The 23,212-nt window shown below is 48.4% G+C and overlaps 1 protein-coding gene and 1 long non-coding RNA gene across 3 annotated transcripts; one reads left to right on the top strand and one right to left on the bottom strand.

Moving 5' to 3' along the window:
* The first annotated feature begins 10,632 nt into the window (after positions 1 to 10,632).
* LOC127463001 (lymphocyte antigen 6E) lies at positions 10,633 to 18,492 on the top strand. The gene is made up of 3 exons (XM_051771968.1): positions 10,633 to 10,779; positions 15,358 to 15,477; positions 17,647 to 18,492. Exons 1-3 carry the CDS (start codon positions 10,728 to 10,730, stop codon positions 17,853 to 17,855), a joined length of 381 nt encoding a protein of 126 aa, XP_051627928.1. The 5' UTR covers positions 10,633 to 10,727; the 3' UTR covers positions 17,856 to 18,492.
* On the bottom strand, positions 17,081 to 17,603 carry LOC127463006 (uncharacterized). Of its 2 annotated transcripts, none has more exons than XR_007900636.1 (3): positions 17,449 to 17,603; positions 17,233 to 17,352; positions 17,081 to 17,093 (listed from the first exon to the last, which is right to left on the bottom strand). It is a non-coding gene; the product is annotated as an uncharacterized LOC127463006 (long non-coding RNA). The 2 variants fall into 2 exon arrangements; XR_007900637.1 differs by lacking the exon at positions 17,081 to 17,093 and adding an exon at positions 17,147 to 17,208 and having other exon boundaries at positions 17,281 to 17,328.
* Positions 18,493 to 23,212: the final 4,720 nt, after the last annotated feature.

Genomic DNA, 23,212 nt, shown 5'->3' with positions numbered 1-23,212 from the left:
TTCGTGTTTTGCGGCTGAGCTTCCCCTCGGGATTTTTGAGAGAGCCTGGATAAGTCAGGTGCTGAACTCCTATTGATTTCCTAAGCCTGCTTGAATCCAAAGCGTCCCCAGACATTCAACTCACCTAAGGAAACCTGTAAAAGATGAGCCTTTTGACATGTTCAGGCTTCCAATCATTATTGCTCTGAAGAGATCCTTGAAGGCGTCTTTTTGTCTCTTTAAGTTTCAAAGCACTGTGAGGAATAACAGCCCACCCTGGATAAAACCCAGGGAATGGCTCTGTCAGCACAGAGGGATGATCAGGATCTTCTGTTCACAGGGAGTCTGGTGATCACACACCGGTTTATAAACAAGGAAGAAGAGGTAGAGCTTTTTTTCTGGCAGCATTTTGGACATTTTTCCAGCCGTAGTAGGGGAGCAATTTCTACCTCTTGGCTCTTGGTGGGGTTTTATCACGATTTGAAATGGCCATCCTTTATCACCCATGTGAGAAAATGGGGAAAGGCAGGGAAAAAGGGGGAAAGGCAGAGAAAAAGGGGGAAAGGCAGAGAAAAAGAAAGGTGGCTGAGAGAGGAAAGGCAGAGAAGAAGAAAGGTGGCTGAGAGAGGAAAGGCAGAGAAGAAGAAAGGTGGCTGAGAGAGGAAAAAGATGGGAGGGAGAAGGGAAGGGAAGAAGCAGAACACGGAGCTGAGAATTACCCTCACGCTGCCTCTTCATGGACCTGGGCCAGCTGGAAAACACATCCCCATATCTATTTCCCTCTTCTTTTCCAGGGTCAAACCAACCTCCCAGCTGTTGCCAACCCAGTCATTTAGAGCTTGTGAGCTGGTTTCTACAAAACCACGTTCCTGGCACAGAAACGACCGATTGTGTCGGGCTTTGTTCTGCTTTGCCCTCCTGGCTCTCGGTTCCCTCCTCTCCCCGCTGGAGCTGCAGCTGAGGGGACACAGAAAAGCTCTGTGGGAGGCCTGGGAGTGTCACAGAGAAGAAGAAGGGCAGCCAGCCAGGCCCTAACACAAACAGCCCAGAGCCCCTCGGGTCATAGCCCTGCTGCAAGCCCGTTTTTCCTGGAAAACATGCAAAAAAAAAGGGAAATCTGGCAGCATCACTAACTCAGCTGTGCTCTGGGAGAAACCAGAGCTGCTCCAAACAAGTGAAGGGTGGGTTTTGTTTTGGGGTTTTTTTGTAGGATGAGATGTTGCACTTGATGGCTAAATGAGATCTGAAGCGTTGCCTTGGAACTCTGCTGTGTTCTGGTGGGAAGATGAGCATTTTGGAGACATTTCATGTTGCTTGGATGACAAAGCAACTGGTTTTCCAAGAGCAGCAAAGATGCCACATCAGCTCCTTGTTTTCTGTTGTGAACTTTAAATCCTGGTGCCTGATTTTAAACACATTTTTAAATGGAATTCCACGAGGATGATCAGCCAAAGACACCACATCAGCTCCATGTTTTGTGCTGCGAGCTCTGAATCCTGGTGCCTGATTTTAAATATTTTGTTTAATGGATGGTGGAAAATGAAGCAAAAAACGAGGTGACACCACACCGGTGGGAAAGGACAAGAAGATGCTGACACTCAGCTGTGTTTTGGTTGCACATATGGAAGGATGAGTATTCTGAAGATGTTTCATGTTGCTTGGATGACAAAGCAACTGGTTTTCCAAGAGCAGCCAAAGATGCCACATCAGCTCCTTGTTTTTTGTTGTGAACTTTAAATCCTGGTGCCTGATTTTAAACATTTTGTTTAATGGAATTGAAGCAAGTTAAGGAGGTGACCCCACAGTAGTGGGAAAGGACTAGGAGATGCTGACAGCCTGTGATCTGAGCAGACTGGGGAGCTGTGATGACAAGATGTCAAAAGGCCCAAATGTGAACTTGCCAGCAGAACCAGCTGATAATTTTCTCTCAGAAAATACAACCACAAAAAGGAAGCAAATTTATGGTGGAGAAGTGGGAGAGTTTTTATACCAAGAAGAAGGAAGAGATGCCCAGCTGGTGAGGGCAGGGCTGGCAGCACTGGTAGGGGCTGTGCTGCATCCCATGCCATGAGCAAGCGCTCCATGGATACCTAGTTCTTCCCTGGAATACCTTGGGTGCCTTCAAAAAGCTCTAGGAAAGTTGGACTCTGAGCCAAAGCTGTCACTGCTTTGCCACCTGTCGAGTCTTCCCAAGAAAGAGGAAGCAGAAGGAGCAATTTATGTCTCAACCAGTTGCACTGGATGTGAGAAAGCAAAGACCTGGTGGGGGAGACCAACTGGAGGGGAGGGAACAAGTCAAAGGGTGAGATAATTCCACTGAGGGTGGTGGGGTGGGGGCAACCAGGACAAGTAGAGCAAAGGGGAGAGGACAAACCTCCTCCAGATCCTTTGCAGAGCCTTGTTGCCTTCCCAGCTCTTCCCTTCCTCTTCCCCACTCTGGTTTCAGTACTGATGGCACCCACAGGGATGTTGCCTCCCACAAGATCAAGTGGAAAAAGTGGTTCCTGGATCTCCTTGTCCACAACTTTAGAGGAGTTTCTTGTCTGGAAATTTCTGGATGCCAAAGCACCGGGATTACACTGTTTGATCCTGTGGAGGTGAAGGGACTGAATTTAAAAGGATTTACCTGGTTCCTGGAGTGAACAGGAACAGGAAGAGGTTCCTGCTCCTTACAGTTGTGGGAGCAGAAGGTGTCTGAAAAGGGAGCATTGGGGGTGGGCTTTAGGAATGGATTTTGTCAGAGCTGGTGCTTTGAGTGGAAAATCCCTGAAAGTCTTTCAGATAAAGAAGGAAGAGGGACCTCCTTCTTGGCTGGAGGTGAGAAATGGGATAATGAGAAGGTCACAGCTCCTTTTCCACACTGGTACCTGCCTTCCCTGAGCTGGAAGAAGAAGATCAGGGCTTCTCTTGGTTCAGAATTTTAGGCACAAACAGCCAATTCTCCTCTTCCCCCACGGAAAAAAATCCCAAATCTGTCACATCTGCCTTTTCCAGTGAAGCTGCACTGTGAGGTTTGGTTGGTGGTGCTGTCAGAGACTGAAATGGTTGATGATTTATGCATTCTAGGAGACTTTTGCAGGCTTTTGACTTGCATGATACCTCTGATGAGCAGTCGAGCCCCTCCCTCCCTCCAGTGCTGAAGGTGTGAAGTCCTGAAAAAGCAAGAGCTGACCTTGCAAGCTTTTGACTATTGATGCATCTGATGGGCAATCAAGGCCCTCCCTCCCTCCAGTGCTGGAGGTGTGAAGTCCTGAAAAGACAAGAACTGACCTTGCAGGCTTTTGACTATTGATACATCTGATGGGCAATCAGGACCCGCCCTCCCTCTGCTAAACTTGAAAGGCGGGAACCAGGCGAAACACAAAAGACACAGCACAAGGCCTAGAAGATGCCTCAGGTGGACTAAGCCCAAAAAAGGAAAACAACCCCTCATGCCAGGGAGGTGCCAGAGCATGCTGAGGGTATATAAACTGACTGGTGACTTTGAGAATTTGGGAGTTCTCCTTCTCCCCCACCGCCTGCGAATCAAGACCATCGCTCTCAAGCATCGCTGGATCCAGTGGGCGGTGACTATGCCCATTTCTTTTATACTCTCAGCTTCTCTTTTCCCTTACTCTCATCCTGGTTTTCCTCTCCCCTAAACAGTTTCTCCCCCCCCCCCAAAAGGGGTTCTTTTCTTTTCTCTTACTCTCCCTGGCTCTTATCCTGCCTTTCTCTCCCCTACGCATTTTTCTCCTCCCCAGAAAGGTTATGACAGCAAGTGTTAGCTTACCTATTGATTATGACAGCACCCAAAAATGTTAACTTACCTGTTGATTCAAAATTGTTAAAATAAATCTTATCAATATATATTTTCATACACCGATTATTTAGTGTCGTTTCGCTTTAATCCACCCCAAAGGAATTTTTGATAAAACCTGGGTTACCCCCCCCCCTCTTTTCCTGGGGCGGGTCGTAACAGGTGCTCTCCAGGCTGGGCTGTGCCTGGTGGGAGAAGACACCCAGGTAATACTTGAAGGTGCCACATCCAGAGTCAGGACATGTGTTTGTGCTTCCAGCTTGATATATATGCAGAGTTAAAGGGAAGACAAGTGGGGAGGCACCAACCACATCCAACACAAGAGCAAGAACCATTTTGCTGCCAGAGATGTTAATGAGATGGACTAATTAACACATCAAAAGCAAAGAAAAGTGATGTTTTCCCTATGAATACACACATGGCTGAGGGATGTCTGCCCAAGTGGTATCCAGGAGGAGGCATTGGGAGAAAGAATCTGTGGATTCCTTGGAGATACCAAGCCCAGCCTGTTCCTCCAGCTCCTGTTTCTTCACAGCAGGGAAATCTGGGTGTTCGTGACAACAAATCACAGGCTCACAGAATTTAGGTTGGAAAAGACCTCCAAGATCATCAAGTCCAACCTTTGGCCCATCCCCACCTTGTCCCCCAGCCCAGAGCACTGAGTGCCACGTCCAGGCCTTCCTTGGACACCTCCAGGGATGGGGACTCCAAACCTCCCTGGGCAGCCCCTTCCAGTGCTTAACAACCTTTTCCATGAAGAAATGCAGCATCCATCAATAAAAAGGGGGCTGGGGACACTCTGGGGACACGCAGAGCTCAGTATTGGGAAAAAAAGCTCTGAAAAAAGATCGTCAAGCAATTTGCAGTGGTTTGAGGGCTACCGAGGAGATGGGGGGTGAGCAGCAGGACTTTAGTGACAGATGGGTGTTATTCCCACCTGTGACAAGATAACAAAATGTGTATTTAAGGTAAAAGTGGTACCTGTCACACAGCTCAGCGTTAATAAAGCTTTTGGCACCGTGACACGTGATGGGCTCGAAAGGAAAACTAAGAAAACACAGTGTAGCTAAAAATCACGAGCAAAATAACCATGGACAATTTGCTGTCAGGTTGGAATGATCCATTAAAAAGGGTCATCTGTGGCTTGTCTTGGCTCTAGGACGATGCAAAGTTTTAATTGTCGGTTTGAATGATGGATTAGGGAATAAATCCCTCGAGCTCACAGGTGACAAATGGAGAGAACCTGCAAACAGGAGAATTTTGGGGGATTCTGAGGGATCTGAGTGATAGTCTCAGAGACAAAGAAGGGGGTAATTCAGGAAGGACAAGCACAAAGCTCTGCAGTTAATGGGGACCCATCACATGCACAAAGAGGGGATGAGGAAATCTCCCTGACAGGAAAAGAGGAGGTGTCAGATCACAGGTTTAACATGTGCCAGACTTAGGGGGAAATTGTGGAAATTGCTGGAACTTGTTGGAAGTCTGCAATCCTTTGTGTTTGGGAAGTTAAACTGGTGAGTGATGGGATGGGATCCTTCCAGGCTCTTCTCCAAGGGGTTGCTCCATTCTCCCCACTTTTTGACTCAGGGTTCACACAGCAGCAAAGAGGGTTTTGGGTAGGATCAGTAAAGATTCCTGGCACCTGACATGTGGTGAAGAGCTGGAGAACTGCCTCCAGAATCAGCAGCTTTAGCACCACAACCAAAATGCACCAAAACATAGAAGAACAGTGTCCTCAGCATCAACCTTGGTGTCTCCAAGGGGCTGGAGAATGAACTCAGTTGCCTCTCCTGCTTCTCTCTGTCTCCTTTCTGTCATTCCCATGTGGAGCTGGTTCCCTTTCCTAGAGCAGAATTTCCTAGTGCTGTCTAAGCTTGACTTGCTTTATCACAGGATGTTTTGGGTGGGAGGGAACCGTAAAGATCATCCCATTCCAACCCCTTTGCCATGGGCTGGGACACCTTCCACCAGACCAGGTGGCTCCAAGCCAAATATACAACTTGTCTACCAACAAAGGTGACCCAAAGATGCTCCTCCACTTGCATCGCGCAGGAACTTCACTCCAAAGGATGTTTGTTCAACTTCCAGGACACCCCCAGTTTTCCCAGAATCTCAGTCAGCATAAAAGTGTGTGGAGAGAGCTCTGCATAGGAATGACAGGTGGTTTTCCCCTCTTCCAGCTGATCTCTCGCTTGGGCAAGTCCTTAAGCATCATCGTCCAGCACGGGAGTGTCAGGGATTCAATATTCCTTGGTCCAGGAGAGTCAGGAAACAGGAGCTGGCTCTGTGCCCGGTGCTCCCAACAGCTCACCCAGCACCTGCCTCCAACTCCAGGGCCGCCTCCAGCCTGAGATGTTAATCAGCAATTAAAGAAGGTGCAGACGCCGCTCCTGGGAAAGGGGAACTCCCCTCGGCAGCCCGCAGGAAACGGGAGTAATAAAACTCGCTGCGAGATCTTCTGGGAGGACAAAGAAACGTCATCGTGCAAAGATCTCTGGATAAAAGTGGCTTTTGTCCTCTCAGGCTTCTCCTTGAGGATTTCATTTAGTCACAATGATATGTGTGACCGGGTCATCTGCCTGTGTCACTTTTACACCGGTTCTCGTCCTGCCTCAGAGGTTGAGTGCTACGTAAAGGTAAAAGGTGAAAAGCAAAGCACAAACCCCCCCCCCCCCCGATTTTGGACTTGCTTTTTATTGATTTTAAAGAGAGGATTCTGTCTTGGCTCCCTTTCCCTTTCGTTTTCCCCCTTTGAGGCGAAATGGCGGAATATTCCAGCTCTTTTCTTTGCTTGAGCTGGGTGTTTTATGGCCCCCACCCTTAGGTTCTTATCTAAAATCAGTTTATCCAGGGTCAGTTTGTACCTCCTCTTCTTTTGACTGGAGGCAGACACAGGAATCTCCACGACAATGAAAACACCCCTTTCCTATTTAACTCTCCACCTGTTGTTTCTTCTCAGTCCTTTCCTGCCCTGGAACGTTCCCATTCCAATGTTTTTGACACCAAATTTAACATTTCTACTGTAAATCTCCACAATCCCTTGCACTATTTGTGCTGCCTCCCTGGATCCCAGGGAATTCTTTGCTTGGAAAGAGGCACATTTTTGGTGGAAGGGATGGGGAAAGGACTGAAAAGCCTTTTCCTGCCCCCAAAAAACCTGGAGATTTATTTCATTCCCATGGGATGCAGCAGAGTGGCCTGTCAGTGACAGCAAAGAAGCAGCTGGAACTTGGTTTTCCCAGGAAAAACCTGTGTCTGGAGCATCCTTGGATGCTCCAGATAATTTCCTGAAGGTCTTCTGGGCAACTCTGATCCAGAGCAACCACGAGGGACTTGAGGAGGAGGCAAATCCAGGGAGGGATGATGATTTATTCAGCACGCTGGGTCTAGTCTCATACTGAGTTTTTTGGGGAGAAAAGACCCTTTGGGTTCAAATTTCATGCATTTTATAGTTTTACAAAATCCCACCCATTTTCAGATAAGTTTAATCTATTCATTTTTGCCTAAAAAGGTTTCTTTTCTCTGATAAGGGGCTTTCCCTTCCTTCCGATTGGGTACGAAGGGTCCTCTGTCAAAAACGATGGATATTCCTTTGTTCTTAGCCCAAAGAGAGAAAAGAAACCTCTGTGTACAAAATTTCCACGTGGCCCCAAAGGATTTTAATTTTTAGGAACTTTTATATTTCCCTTATCCAGCTGAAAAAGACGCTGATGCCCAGGTCTAGTTTGGAACTTGGATATCTGACAACTTTGCAATAGGCCTAAAAAAACCCCATATTTTATTTCTCATTATGTCCTCCCAGTCCTCTGCCAAACCAATAATCCGTGTTTTACAGTGATGTGGTTTTGGGAGGTGGGACAGGACTCTTCCACAGAGCAGTTCCCATCCTCTCCAGAAGAAGAGGAATCAGAACATTCCTCATCTCCAGAGGATGATGCAATGACTGAAAAGAAAGGCCTTTGTCTCCTTCCTGTGTCATCAAGCCACGAGTTGTTTGAGCAGTTTTGTTTCACTGAACATCTCATTTGCAAATCCCACCGGGTGAGAGCCACGTGCACGGGCCTGGCCAGGCCCAGGAAGTCCCACACAAGCCCTGAAATAGAAACGTGGTGTGGAAGGAACCTCTGCAGGTGCCACAGAAGCTGAGCAAGCTTGTGGTGAGCCCACCTTTCAAGCCTGAACTCCTCAAGTGCCCGTTCAACCCCGAAGCCTCTCCCTGCAGCCCCAGTGAGTCTGATTTGAGTTGCTGCACCATCTCTGCTCTCCTGAGCCATGAAAGGAGCTTGGCACTCACCATTTCCTGATTTAACACATGCCTCTTCTTCCCTCACATGCCAGTAACCTTGAAATATTTACCCAGGCACCAGTTTGCTCCTTGATCCAGCCCCTGCCTTATCTCCTTCTCCCTTAAGAATGTTCCTGTACCTGGCTCTGCCTTTCCCCAGCACACACCACATTCCTGCTGTTGGACTCTACCTCTGCTGCCTTTTTTACTGTGTCCCTCCTCTTGTGAAGAGATGTTTTTTGGCCTTGTATTCTCAACATGAAGCCAACGGTTCAATGACGCCTCCAACAACCCCAGACAACCTTCCAACAGCCCCAAAACTCCAAGGAATTTGCAAGAAGAGGCTGGAGCAACCAGGGCAGTGTTTTGTGTGTTGGTCTAGAGTAGAAATCTCTGTTGAGCTTTGCAGCCTGTCCCACGCCACAGCCTTGGTAAGGAGGTGGGAGACACAAGCTTAGACCATGCAATAACAAATATCCTGAGTTGGAAGGGACCCACAAGGGTCATGGAGTCCAAGCAAGCCTTCAGGAGGGCTTCCTTCCTTTCCTGGTGCATCTTCCACCACAGGGAATTGGTTCCTGGTTTCTCAGGTCACCTGTTCATTTGCAGCACCCTGTAATTAATGCTGTCCCTGCCCAGCCATTGCAGAGTATCGGGATGACTCCGGATCCTGTGGTTGGTTGAATCTCATGTGACTCTCAGGTCCTCCCTCTTCCTTCCTATTAACAGACCTAATAACAGACAGGCCTCCTCCAGGAAACAGTGGGACTGATAATGTGAAATTAATGTGTCGGAGAAAACCAGGAAGCTGCAGGTCCTCGGACACTTCTCCTGGGGATGAGGGGAGCGTCTCATGGAATCACAGAAGGGTTTGGGTTGGAAAGAACCTTCAAGGTCATCCAGTTCCAACCCCTTGCCATGGGCAGGGACACCTTCCACTATCCCAAGTTGCTCCAAGCCCCGTCCAACCTGGCCTTGGACACTTGCAGGGATGGGGCAGCCACAGCTTCTCTGGGCAACCTGTGCCAGGGCCTCCCCACCCTCTGAGTGAAGAATTTCTTCCTAATATCCCATCTAAATTAGTTTAGCAGACACTGAAGGAAGAGAAGAGCTGAAGGAACATACCTTCGCCTTCCTGATACCCAGAAATTAAATCTCAGGTGCTGCACATCAGTGCTGTGAGATTGCTCATGTGTAGCCACAAAAAGCCAGACAGACTCTCATACGCAAAACCTCACCTTGTTAAAGAGACAGGGGGTTGATGAGTGTGTTTGAATTATGGTTTCTCAGTTACCACAAAGCTGCAACTTCCCAGTTTTTTAGCATTTGGTTTGTGAAGCAGAGAAGAAAACAGTCCCAGCAGCCTGTTCCAGTGGAAGATGTTAGACCATAGAAACACACTGCTCAGAAGGCAGTTCCTGCTACAATACCTGGCAATGAGAAATAAAGATGAGAGAAAAGGGAACCAGGAGTTTGCAGGCACAGATTTGTTTCCCAAGCAGAGTACTCTGAATGCACTCTGACAAGACAGGAGCTGGAATTTCTTCTGACAGATGCATTTGCCAGGAAATGCTGACTCTGCAGAATAAACCCCATCTGTGGCATGGAGTTTGTCAAGCCTGCTTGTTTCCTGCTGGCTCACCAGCCAGCTCCTCCATTCCCAGGCTTTCCTGACAGCCAGCTTCCCAGGATCCCTCCCCCACTGCCCTCCCTGCAGCTTGTTTCTTGGAGGATTTAGTTATTTCTATGGGACCTACTCAATTTGGGCCACTCCAACAAACCTTTCTGGTGGACTTGTTTACACTCTGAGGCCTCATCCTGCCAAGCAGCCCAGGCTGTCCCATGCCATCCCAGCTCTTCAAGCTTCCCAAATCCTGTGTGTCTAATCCAATTTAGGCTCTGGTAAACAGATGGGGGAAGTCGGTTCTGTACGTGCTTGGCTCTTGGATGGGGGGCTGTGCATGCAGAGGGGTCCTACACGAAGAGGGGGTGTCATGCATTGCAGGGGTGGGTTATGAATTTGCGGGGGGGGGAGGAGGATGCTGCATGCAGGACATCCATGCAAGGAGCCCTGAACACAGGGAATATGTGGGCACACCGGGAATACGTGGGCACACGGGGAATATGTGGATACAGGGTGGTTGGGAGTGTGTGGAGGGGGTGTGTGTGCGCTCAGGGCGTCTGTGAATGGTGATGTACAGAGGAGGGGAGGGAGGCACGAAATCGGCAGGTCCTGCGGGTACAGGGAGCCGTGAACCAGGGGGTTGCACTTGAAAAGGGCTGCGCACTAGTGGGGTCCCGCACATGGGCAGCACTCCCGCTCCTGCCTCCTCCTTCACGGAAGCAGCAGGGACACGAAAAAAAGGGGCGGGGGGGGGGTAGGAGTGTGTGGAAAAACCCTTTGGAGCAGGGCTAGGGCAGACCCGGCCCCTCTCCTCTCTGCGGGGCGGCCGCTCCCGCCTCTTTCCCCGGCGCCGGTTCTCCCGATCGGGAAACCGAAAGCGGGCGCGGCCGGAGGGGCGGAGGGGGGAGGCGGCGCGGGGGCCGGGCCCGGCCCGCGGGGCGGGGCCGCCGCCCTTTGCCCACCCCCGGTGCCCGGCCCTGCCGCCAGCCCTGCGCTCCGCCAGCCGCCCCTGCGCATCGCCACGGCCACAGCCCCGCAACATGAAGGCGCTGCTGCTCGCCGTGCTGGCCGCGGTGCTCTGCGTGGAGAGAGGTAAAAAAGGGAAAAGGAGCGGGGTGGGCCCGCCAGCATCACCTCCTCCTGGGGGGGTATCCTGGTCCCTCGCCAGCTCTGCGTTGAGAGCAAATTGGGGGGGGTTGGGGGGGGGCGTGGGGGGGAAGGAATGATGCGTGTAGGCGCTGGAAGTTGGAGGTTTGCAGGGGGATGTAAGGGTTGGAACGGGGCTGGAGGCGCAGAGCTGAGCCGTGGGAGGGTTTGGAGCGGGCTGGGGGGTGTCTTTCCCAGCCCTGCCTCGGATCAGTGTCCCTCTTGAAGCAGGAACTTCGGGGCTTCTCTGCCTCTAGGAATAGGTGAGCGTCTCCAGCTGTAGCATCTCCAGCTGCGCGCGTGGATATCCTGGAGCTTTTCCCAGTTGCGGCTCGAACAAAGACCCAGGGCCGGCTCCTCTCCCCCCTTTTTCGGCGCGGCGAGCCGGGATAACGGCGCTGGGATGGGCTGGGATGCAGCCGAGGGGAAGGAGGGTGGAGGGGAGATGCAATGGCTGATGGAGCAAAGTCTGGGCAGATCCTCTCGTGATTCTGCCCCCTCCGAGCATCCTTGGGGCGATGACCCCCCCAAGGGACAGTGCCCTGTGAGGAGCATCTTGGGGCTGCCACCGCACCTGGGGAGAACCCGGGGGAGAACGTGGTTCCTGTTGCTGGGCGTTGAACTGCCAAGTTGCCCAAGTGGCAGGGCCTGCCATCCCCTCCTTCCCGTGGGCTCCATTTCTGACTATCCCAACTCCAAGGGGGCCGCGCAAAACCGCGTATTGTTTCCATATGTCGCTGTTTGGAGATGCCGAACAAAGAGCGAACGGGAGAGTTCTGGCCTCTCGCAGCCCCCGCTCGGCAAACACGGGCCCTTCTTGCCTTCTGAGGGCACCGGTGAGACGAAACGAGTTATTTGCTGCCCTTCCCACTCCCCCCTCCCGGTGGGATCGGGCAATTCAAGCGTTGAGTCTCGGGCAGAGCCCAGCTGGTGTGTGCTCAGTTCCAACTGGGAGGATGTGCTGTCCAGGCCAAGGCAGAGAAGGGTTTTTGCTTCCCTCCCCCTTCCAAAAAACCTTTCAGCTTTAAAAGTAAAGTTCTGAGCCAGGCAAAAGGGTTTGGTGCAGGGAGTTTTATCCCCAAACGCTTCCAGCGTATCCAGGGGGTGTTTTACAGAAAAGCTTTACCTCCTGCTCAAAGATCTTGTCCGTGTTATTTAGGGATCTTGCCTATGGTATATAATGATCCAAGAGCCATGGAAAAGGGAAGAGTTTTTGGCATCGGGACTGAATGGAAGAGCTACCAAAGCAGCAGCATTTTCCCTTGTGTCGCCGAGCTTCAGACTCGGCTTTTCCAGGCTTTTTCCCCCCCACCTTGCATTGCTTTTCACAAGAACGATTCAACCTCTTATCTGAAGGAATTCCTTCAAACGCTCTGCTCTGTTTTGGGAGCTCTTTGTTCCTCTGAGCAACAAACAAATAAACACATCAATCCTTAAGTTGCTGTAAACGCGGCTTCCCTTTTGCATTGGTCGGGCTTGGGACTATTATTTTTTTTTTTCTTTTCCTGTAGCCTTGAGCTCCAACTCTTTCCTCCTCCAGCTGCAGTAAATTAATTCTGCCACCCTTCTTGTGCCTTTTGTCTCAAACACTCAGCCTGCCTGTGCTCTCTGAACTCTGCAGGGGGTTATTTAGGTGGATTTTGGGGGCAGCAAGGGACTGAATGTTTCCTCACTTAAATTATGTCGAAGGACTTGCCTCTCCTGGAAAGATTCCGTCTCTGTTAAGGGGTAATAGGTGGGTGTGACAAAGAAAAACATGGGGACAGGTAGGAGATGCTGTAGATTTAGTCACATGGCAGAGAATGTCATGCCTAAAGGCACTTTTGTGTCATGGACAAATATTTCTGGTGTGTTTGCTCCTGGAACTTCTCGAGGTTTAATGAGTATCATTGAGCTACTCGTGCCTCCAGCATAACGAGCAAATCCATGTGGGGACATCTGTCCTGCCCTAATGCCCACAGGAAGCCTGTAATCCACTTCATCCCTGCTTGCAGAGGGTTCCTATGCAATGGGATGAGTCAATTTGCCTCCTCAGAGTGGTTGCAAAGTGGAGGGTTTGGGACAGGTCACCTGAAGGGGACGAAGGAGCAGAACTGGGTTTCACTCTGACGTCCCACGGGGAGTTTTGGCCAAGCCATGGGAGCGCTTGGAGGGCTCAATGACTCAACAGCTGGTTCCATCCTCCTCCCCCTCTCCTAAATCCAGAGCCAGGGCCCACTGAGGAATCTCTACTGGGGTTTTTGACTCAGCTGGTGGCCCTGGAATCCTGTGTGGTGGCTGTGGCTGCCGCTCAGGTAACCCGGCTTTGTTGCAGGGATCCTTGCCAGAGTGATGATCCTTGGAGGGTGGATGAGACACTCCAGGAAATTCCTGCTCGGGGGGTTGTGGTGTTGGCTTCCCTTCCAAAGCAGAGTCCTTTGGCTGCCCTGATGTGACATTCAGGACCTCCCACTAACCCACTTTAATCTGTTTCTGTGAGATTATGTTTTGTTTTCTTTTCTCCTCTTTGGCTGTGGCTGCTCAAAAGTCATTCTCCTGAGAACAATTGTTAGGGCTTTTTTTTTCCTCAATTTTCTTGTAGAAACCTTTTATTTTCCTGAGAGAAAAACCTCAAACCTTTTATTTTTCTGAGAGAAACAAGATTGAGAAGAACCTTGACCCTTTTATTTTCCTGAGAGAAACAGGATCGAGAAGAACCTCAAACTTTATTTTCCTGAGGGGAACAGGATCGAGAAGAACCTCAACACGTTGTGCAGTTCCACAGCAGTGGGACAGCTCTGAGAAGTATTTGTCCAACCTATTCTTCAAAATATCTGTGACAGGGACTGCTGAGCCTCTGTGAAGCTTCACATCTTTGGGATAATATTTGAAAGGGCCTACAAAAAAGCTGGAGAGGGACTTTTTAGTGATAGGGCAAGCAGGAATGGCTTCAAACTGAGAGAGAGTAGGTTCAGATGAGATATTAGGAAAAAATTCTTCCCTGTGAGGGTGATGAGGCCCCGGAACAGGGAAGTTGTGGCTGCCCCATTCCTGGAAATGTTCAAAGCCAGGTTGGAGCAACCTGGGATAGTGGAAGGTGTCCCTGGGGGTTGGAATGAGATGATCTTTCAGGTTCCTTCCAACCCAAATCACTCTGTGATTCTGTGCTGATCTGTTCATGGTGGGAGCAGGAATGATTCTGCCTTGAACTTCCCATCCTGGATCAGCCCCTGCTCTGTTTTGCATCCTGTAAATACAGAGGAGGAAGGAGGTGCCTCGTGGAAGAGCTCAAAAAATCAGAGCCCCTGAAACCTTGGGAAGAGCCCTGATCTACCTGCAGATGTAGGTCAACAACTGCAGTGTGGGTGTGATGTTCTTGTGTGTAAAATACAGAGGAGATCAAAGTCCCTGCATCTCTGCTGAGTCCAGGCTGTTTCCACAACCATTTCTCACCCCCGAATGCTGGTTTCCAATATTTCCCCTTTCCTGAAGGATGAGGGATGGGAACCAGCTAGTGCAGCCCATCCTGCTGGTGTAGGGTAAGCCATAAATATTGTGCCAGGGGAGGTTTAAATTGGATATTAGGGAAAATTTCTTCCCTGAAAGGGTGGCCAAGCATTGGAATGGATGGAATCACCATCCCTGGAAGTGTTCAAAAAACCTGTAGATGCTTTGCTTAAAGACTTGGTTTAGTGGGGAACTTTGCAACTAATGGTTGGACTCAGTGATCTTAGAGGTCTTTTCCAGCCTAAGTGATTCCATGATTTAAGGGAGACCTGCCTTGGAGGAAGGCATGGAAATGGATGCTCCTGCTCCAAATTGAAAAGCTTGGATGCACAAACTGCCCTCGTAGTGCTGTGACTCCCTGAGCAGTGGGATGGTGCAAGTCCTTGCAGGTCTTGCTGCAATGCTGGACTTGCTCCAGCTGAGAAATCATTTCCACCAGGTGATGTAGGTCAAGTGGAGCCTGATCTTGGTGTCACAGAATCACAGAATATGCCCAGCTGGAAGGGACCCACAAGGATCATCGAGTCCAACTCCTGGCCCTGCACAGGCCCAGCCTCGAGAGTCCCACCCTGTGCCCAAAGGCAGGGCATGGAAAGCTCGAACCCATGAGTATGTCACACAATCATGGAAAGGTTTGGGTTGGAAGGGACCCTAAAGATCATCCAGTTCCACAGACAGGGGCACTGTGTCCATGGTGGCTGAGCTGAATAAGCCCAAATCCCAAAAACTTGCCTCTGCTGTTTAGTTTTGTGTCGGCAACTGTGGCTTGAACTTGGTGCAAACAGGAGGGTGTTATAAACTACCAGGCTGTGGTTGTATCCAGGCTTTAGCTGATCCTTCCAAGAGCTCAAAATATATCCCTTATGCTTGAATCTTTCACTAGGCCAGTTTTTTTGGGGAAAAAAACCCCAACTGCAGGTCGATACAGGTGAAATAGCTGCGGGGGGATGCGATACGTGCCGTGTGTCGGAGGTGGTGACGACCAAGTGAGGAGATCTTCCCACCAGCCTTAACTGAGGTGTCTCTTTTCTCTTGCAGCCCACACACTCATCTGCTTTTCGTGCTCTGATGCCTCCTCCAACTGGGCCTGCCTGAAGCCTGTCAAGTGTGGGGAGAATGAGAACCACTGCGTGACGACGTACGTCGGAGTGGGACTCGGTGAGTGCTGGCAGCGCCTCCTGCCCCTCTCGGCCGCTCTCCTGGGGCACCTGCTGAAGCTGCACGAAGGCTTTTCCTTCCTTTGGCTGGGGAAAAAAAAAGGGAAAGTTCTGCTTAGCAACCGCTGTCGGACCATCCCCCGGGAATTTTGGGGAGGGACGCGCTGCCGGGAGGAGTCACGTTAAGGCCCACGTGCCGCTCCAACGCCGGAGGAGTCCGAGGGGAATTCAGGGAGGGGGTGGGGAGGTTGTGCTGATGAATAAGTGAAAGCGTGGAGGATGCTGCAGGCTTCCTCTGTGGGAAGCTCCAGGCTTGCTACTCCTGCTTTTTTTTCCCCCCTTGTGTCTGGGTTGTTCATCCCAGAGCCCCACCTGGGCTTCTTCGCTTTCCGTGGCCGAGGCAGGAAGGGACATTTGTGTTTTTCCTCCCTGAGTGGCAGGAAAGGTTTGGGAGGCTCTGAGCTTCCCAGCTGCTGCTCTGAGAGAAGCAGGGTACTCTGGGAGGTCTTTGCAGAGCCAAGATCCCATCCTGGCTGTGCCTTCCAGGAGGAAGGTATGTTCCATGCCGGAATGGGTGGGTTGTGAACGCCTGGGAGCTTTAATAAACTCCCATCTCAGCCCAGTGCTGATTATTTCCTCTTCTCTGCCCCTTCATTTGGGCTGTGCCTCTCTGGAAGTGCACACTTGGCTCCAAAGTGCCTCCCTTGAACACCCAGTGCTCCTTGTCTCACTTGAGGAGTCCCAGGGTGAAGCTGGAGTGAGATTTTTGGGATTCCTCAGCAGAGCTTTATATGAATTTTATATGAACCAGGCCCTGATAACAATGGGCTGTGTCCATGACACATCTCACACATAAACAACACTTAGAAAGTTTATAAAGTCTGAGCCGAAAATGAGCATCAGGAAAAGGACAAAAAGAAAGCAGAAGGGTTTTGTGTCCTCCCAGTCTCTACTGGAACAAATGGATGCCATTACCTGCACAAGTGATGGCACAGAGCAAAGAAACAGTTTATGAGAGCACAAACTCTTCTGTCCCCAGTTAAAAGTCTCAGCTCCTGTTCAGGCTCTTCTCCCACTGATTTTGCCACTGCACATTTGTGTGGGGTCTTGTGGAAAAAATTCCTGGCCTTTTTCTTTTATTTCTTTTTTTAACCAGAGAAGAGCCAAACCTTGCTTTGTGATTGTTAAATTCATAACTGAACACTTGAGCCCTGTATAAATCTATTTAAGGGATTTTATTAATTGAACTGAGGCCACGGATTGCTGAGGACACCTGAAAAATTACAAGAGAGATCTGTGCTGAACCAAGTCCAGTGTTTAGAGCAGAGAAACCTTAAAGGTTTTTTTCCAGTGCAAAATTTGCCCTCACACACTGATTCTTTCCAAGTCTTGTCTTAGGAATACTCCAAACCTGTCTTTAGAAACATTCTAACCTTGTCTTTAGAAACACTTTAAACCTGTCTTGGAAACACTCTAAACCTGTCTTTAGGCACATTCTAACCTTGTCTTTGCAAACACTCTAAAGTTGTCTTGGGAACACTCTTAAACCTATGTCTTGGAAATGCTCTAAACCTGTATTGGGAACATTCTAACTTTGTCTTTAGAAACACTCTAAACCTGTGTCTTGGAAACACTCTAAACTGTCTTGAAAACACTCTAAACTGTCTTGAAAACACTCTAAACTTGTGTCTTAAAAACACTTTAAACCTTAGTCTTTGGAAACACTCTAAACCTGGGTCTTGGAAACACTCTGAACCTGTGTCTTGCAAACACTCTAAACCTGTGTCTTGGAAACACTCTAAACCTGTGTCTTGGAAACACTCTAAACCTGTGTCTTGGAAACACTCTAAACCTGTGTCTTGGAAACACTCTAAACCTGTGTCTTGGAAACAGTCTAAACCTGTGTCTTGGAAACACTCTAAACCTGTGTCTTGGAAACACTCTAAACCTGTGTCTTGGAAACGCTCTAAACCTATGCCTTGAAAACACTCTAAACTGTCTTGAAAACACTCTAAACCTGTCTTTAGAAACACTCTAAACCTGTCCTTAGAAACGCTCTAAAATTGCCTTTAGAAATGCTCCAAACTTGTCTTGGAAACGCTCTAAACTTGTCTTGGAAATGCTCTAAACCTGTCTTATTTTCTTCCTTCCCACCCCACCCCAAATCCAGGCGGCAAATCCGGCCAGTCCATCTCCAAGGGCTGCTCCCCCATCTGCCCCAGCGCTGGGATCAACCTGGGAATCGCGGCCGCCTCCGTCTACTGCTGCGATTCCTTCCTGTGCAACATCAGCGGCTCCAGCGGCGTCCGGGCCAGTTCCACCCTCCTGGCCCTGGGGATCCTCGTGAGCTTCTTCTACGTCCTCCGGGCTCGAGAGTGACGGGGTTGGCCGAGGCAGAGCCACCTCCTGGAGGCCCCCCCGTGGGTCTCACCAGCCGATATCTTCTCTGTCGCTGTCTGCAAGGAGATCCTCCACTTCTCAGCGGGCTTCCGAGGCCGTCATTTCCCAGACTTTCTGCTCTTCCAAGCGTCGGAGCCGTGGGCGGTTCAGCTGAGCTGTTGTCTCTCTCTCTCTCTCTCTCTCTTCCCGTGGACAAACCCCGCTGCGCCCTCGCGCCTCCTTGGCCAAGGTGGATCGTTTTGGAAGGGTTTTCTGCTTTTCTACCTAATAAATAACCTCCCCCTTCGTTTCTAAGGTTGGTTAAAAGCAGGCTGGGACTCGCCAAGATTAACCCCCCACAGCACCACCAGGTGAAGAGCTCAGACTTTCCTGCCTCTCTCCTGGCTCCAGCACGTGGGTGGCACCACGGGCTTTGGGAATGCATGATCCAAAGGGAGACACATTCCTGGCCCCCCCTCCCACCCCCTTGCAGCTGCAGTCTGTCTTTTTATAGAATAATTTCGTTTCTTCTGAATCCTGGGCTGACTTTTTCTGGAAAAAGAGTGACCTGTACCTTGTCCTTCTCAGCTCTGTAAGTGCCAGACCTGAATAAACATGCTCCTGTTGGTACCTACGGTGGGATGTGTGCTGTGTTTCCTTGCCCCAGGCAGAGATTAGGAATTCTCTTATGGAAAATCCAAACCTTTGGGCCTCTCACCCTCCTGAGCAGCTTTTGAGAGCTTCATTTCAACGTTCCCTTTCACCTCTGAGCAGCAGGTGCATCTCTCCTCCCTGTTGCTGTCCTTGCTGATTAACCCTCCTGGGCCTGCTTGCCTCAGCTCTCTTGGGAATCGCTTTTTCCAGGTGAATTTTAGTGAAAAAATGCCAGTTTTTGAGGGCTGAGTCAACCCCAATGGAGCAAACACAGCAGGAGCAGGACCTCTGGAAGTTCATCTGCATCTTACAAAGACTCGGTGCCTCAGTTTCCCCAACTTTGGACTTGTGATGGTGAGACACAACAACACGCATCCCTAAAGGAACCAGGTCTGTCTGCAAAATTCAGTGGAGTCACAGGCCAAGATGCCAATATTCAGATCTCTGGGCTCGACCTGCAATGCCTGATGGTGCACATGGACCTGCTGGGGGTGACTTCATCTTTCCTGCTGTCCCCTCAGCTCCCAGGATCTTCCCAGCATTGCTCCTGGAAGTTCTGAGCTGTCCCATGGGAGATTTGTCCTCCTGCCATCTTTGTGTCATCCATCCTGCCTGCTTTGCTCGCCTGTGGACCTGCCAGACGCAAAAGCAAGCCAAAATTCAGCCTTAAAGTTCCAGTTGAAAGCTTGTTGTCACTTCCACTGGTTGATCAGAGGTGCACTGGGCTTTTTTTTTCTTCTTTCTAGCAGCAAAAATCAGGTGGTTGGCACTTCTTGGCCCTGCCTTCCTCGAGGTTCTCCTGTTTTGTGTCAAAATCCAACCTAAAGCTCCACACACTGTTCAATTTTATGTCTGTCCCCCCTTAAATGAGTTGACAAACAGCTTCTTTTGAAAGATGGTGTAGAAATATTGGCAGCAAAGGCGGTTTCGTGGTTTTTAACCCCTCCTTCCCCCCGTGTTTTAATTAAATGACACGTGTTAATGACAGGCTTCCCGACAGGAGGGACCGGTCGTGAGGATGTGACCTGCAATTAATGAGGAGTTTGGGAAGGATGAATCACTTGTGTGGGTCCTCAGATGTGCCTTCCTCTGGGTCAATCATCCTCCCTCACCTCCTGGGACCTGCTGGGGCCATGGGGCCCCACAAACCTCTGCTATGCACGTGGAGCACAGGGAAAACTGGGGAAAAACTTCCTAAAAATAAGGTGAATGTTCCCCAGCTTCCCTGTGCCTCGGCCTTCCTCCCAGGAGGGTTCCAAACCTCCTTGCTTGGGTTAATTTGTTCCTCAGCACTTGGCTGTGACACCGAGGTGGCACCCAGGGTGCTCTGCCTTGAAATGGGGCTGTGACTCTTTTCTGGCCACCTGATAACAGGTTTGGGGGTTGATTTTGGACTTAAAACACCTCTAGGAAAGAGCTAAACTTCAAGCCATGAGCACAGCTGTGTCCTAAAGCCTGGCCATTCCTTTAGGAGGCTCCTGAAGGTGCCAAACTGTACAAACCTGAAGCCACAAGACCTGGTTGTCTCTTCCAAAAGCCATTTCCTTCCTATCTCAGCGTTCCAGGGTCTGCCGGTGCCAAGGATTTGGTTCTAAAGGGGAGCAAAGGCTGGTGGGAGGAGCATTCAGAGGCTGCTTATCCCATAAAATAACAATTTATATTAATGACATTGCCAGGGGACAGAGCTGAAGGTCATTCACTCGTGGATTTGAGCTATAAATGATGGATAAATTGCATATTTTGGAGATTTGTTTTCCCTCTTCACTCCCTTTTTGTCTTCCCTCCTCATGTGCTATAATCCTTATGGAAAAAAGAGATATTTTCACTTTTGAACACATGTGCAAAGATCTCTTTGACAGATTTAAGTATGTTTGAGAGGGGGAGGGTGTGACAGCTCATCACAGTTTAATCCTGAGCATTTTATCACCAATTCTTCCAAACCTCCTAATTTCTGCTCCTGCCACAGAGGGTTTTTTTTGCCCCCCAAATCCCCAGAATGAGAATCCATGTGAGAACCTCAGCTGTTGTAAAGCCCAGGAGGGGAAAAAGGCCTGCAAATGGGCAGCTGAAGTGATTAAAAACATTAATAATAAGACAATAAACAGGAAGAACCCGGCGTTTATAAAGTGATAAAACCTGTGGGTTGATGAAGCAAGTGCCGGATTTGGAACTTGAGGGCCGTGGTGGGACAGCCCTGAAGTGCTTTGGAGGTGTTTATGTGGACTTTGGAATTAAGGGACAGAAATCTGAGCGGAAAACTTGGATATTCACCTCTTCCCAGAGGACAAGAGGTTACGAGGGGAGGCAGCTTTGCTCCCTAGAAGCCTAAAATATCCTGGAATAGTTTTTACTGGAAAAGAAGAAGAGCTTAAATGAAATACCTGCCTGTTTTGGAGCATGTTCATGAGAGAAAATGGGTTCAGTGCTTCCATGCTGGAAATGGCTGTATTTCAACAACCATCTACCACCAAGGGCTCTAATTTTTTTTTTTTTTTTTTGGTGTATTGTCCAAAAAAAACCACTCAGAATTTATTGTGGCATCAGCCCTTTCCACCCAAATTCTGGGTGTTTGCTGTTTGCCAAGAAAGAAGGACTTTAAAATGAACCGAGTTCTTCCAGGTTTTTTTTAAGAATTGTGGGTTGTTTTTGTTGTTTTTTAAAGGGCAAAATGTCTTCTTTTGGAAAAGACAAACCTGAGGTGGGGGAATTGTACAAACAGAAGGAACGATGTTTAATTATTACTCCAAGGATCCACCTCGTTACTCCAAGAATGTTCTTTCTCGGTGTTGATTTACTCCGGTTGGGGGTTCTTGGAAGGGATTTCTCTCCCAGGGACCTTATTTTCCACAGAAGAGGCTTTGATTCTATCACCCCTGTGGGAAGCCTGGTAGCTCTGTCTGATGTCTGTATGTCCAAGGAATGAGTTCTGGGCGTCTGTGCCCTCTGGGAAAGGCAGATGTGCTGCACATCTGGATATGTGGAGGTTTAGGGTCCTCAGTGGGGTCTCAGGATGCTTGGGATGAAAGTGGCTCTGAGTCCTTCCTTGATCCTGAAGGAGTTCTTTCACCCCTGGAATGGGATCTGAGCTGGAAAGGGATCACAACCCCCCAATCTGACGTTTTGGGAACCCAGGGAAGCGAAGTCCTGCCATCTACTGGTTCTTCCCAGACTCGGGAGAGGAGCTTTGAAGCCCCAAACTCAGAAATCAAGGAGGAAGAGCTGCCTTTAACCAAATAACTGCACAAAAAGCAGAGCATCAGCGACATCAGAGACAGATTAAAGGTTTTAATTCATCCAGCTTTGCTCTGATAGTGAAAATTGAGAAATAAAAGGCTTAACAGGCTTCCCAGGTCCAATATTTTCCGAGAGAATGCCTTTTTTTTTCCCCCAGCCCAAATCTTATTGTTTCATCAAAACTGAAATGGAAATCTAATAAGCCAATAAAGTGTTGCTGAAAAAAAAAATCAAAATATTGATACCTTTTATTTCAGCTTTGTTGGATGATCTTTTTTCACTGGGGTGGTTCCACTGAGACGTTGGTTTTACTAATCCATAGGTGTGAGATTTGTAACTGTGTATTACCTTTGTTGTAACAGAATAAGCAGGATAAAGCAGCATCAATTCCTTTAAATATATTAATGTAAGTACAAGTGGAGTGTATGTCACATATTGTTTCTTATATTCTAATAAAAAAAATATATGGAATTAATAAAAAAGAGACACTTGGAACAAAGTCTTTGGCTGATTCTGTGGATATTACAGATGTTATTCCTTGTTTTGGGTGAAAGGAAAGTGCTTGGATGGGATTCAAAGCTGGGTCAAAAGGACAGCCATGAGGCTGAGCCTCTGGAATATAGGAGGGATAAATCCATCCATGTCATCTCAAGGCCTTTGGAATCTCTTCCTGTGATGGATAAAGAACAGGGATTGTCTTTGCCTTCAATAGCTCATAAATATCCTTGACTTTTCTGTGACCCTGCCGGGAACGGGGATGAGATTTGTCCTTGGAGCCTGAGCTCTTATTGGAAAGGGAGGATATTTTGGGCACAGAATGGCCCCTGGGTGGGTGGTTGGGGGGCAGCTGCTCCTCTTCCTGCACTCCCAAGGTTTGCAGGGATTGCTCCAACCCCGCTCCTGCCTGTGGACAGATGGACACAGGGACACACAGACATGGAGCTCAGGAGACCCCCCTGCTGGCCCAAACCGGGGATGTTCACAGTGCATTGTAAGAATGGCTCACTGGAATTTTTGTTTAAAATTTTTAAAGAATATTTTATTGTTTTATTACATTATTTTATATATTATTATATCTTTTTATACATGATATGTACTATATGTGATATAGTATATATTTTTACATGCACTCAATAAATATATTTTATATGATATAGTATATATCATATATTATATTTTATACACATTATATATTATTTATTAATTAATAATTTATTTATCACATTATTTATTATTAATGTATTTATATTATTTATATAATATATATAGTATATAATATATAATATATAATATATATTATATTTTATATAATATATATTATTTTTATATAGCATATAAATATATATTTATATACAAAATATATATTATCTAGTAATAGTATATATTATATTATATATATTACATGATATTATTTGTTATTGACTTGTATTTATTATTTATTCTATTATTTAATAATTACATGTTATTTA

The sequence above is a fragment of the Manacus candei genome, unplaced genomic scaffold (assembly GCF_025592945.1).
Source record: "Manacus candei isolate 608988 ecotype Guabito, Panama unplaced genomic scaffold, ASM2559294v1 h1tg000148l, whole genome shotgun sequence".
In the NCBI taxonomy this organism is placed as follows: Eukaryota; Metazoa; Chordata; class Aves; order Passeriformes; family Pipridae; genus Manacus; species Manacus candei.
The sequence above is the reverse complement of the archived record's forward strand: the minus strand, read 5'-3'. Positions and strand labels throughout refer to the sequence as shown.

What these genes read in the sequence shown, in the direction of transcription:
- LOC127463001 (XM_051771968.1), top strand. Translation starts at nt 10,728, where the DNA reads ATGAAGGCGCTGCTGCTCGCCGTGCTGGCCGCGGTGCTCTGCGTGGAG. An exon ending in GGTGCTCTGCGTGGAGAGAG is followed by an intron (nt 10,780 to 15,357) that starts GTAAAAAAGGGA and finishes TTTCTCTTGCAG; the next exon opens with CCCACACACTCATCTGCTTT. An exon ending in GTACGTCGGAGTGGGACTCG is followed by an intron (nt 15,478 to 17,646) that starts GTGAGTGCTGGC and finishes CCCCAAATCCAG; the next exon opens with GCGGCAAATCCGGCCAGTCC.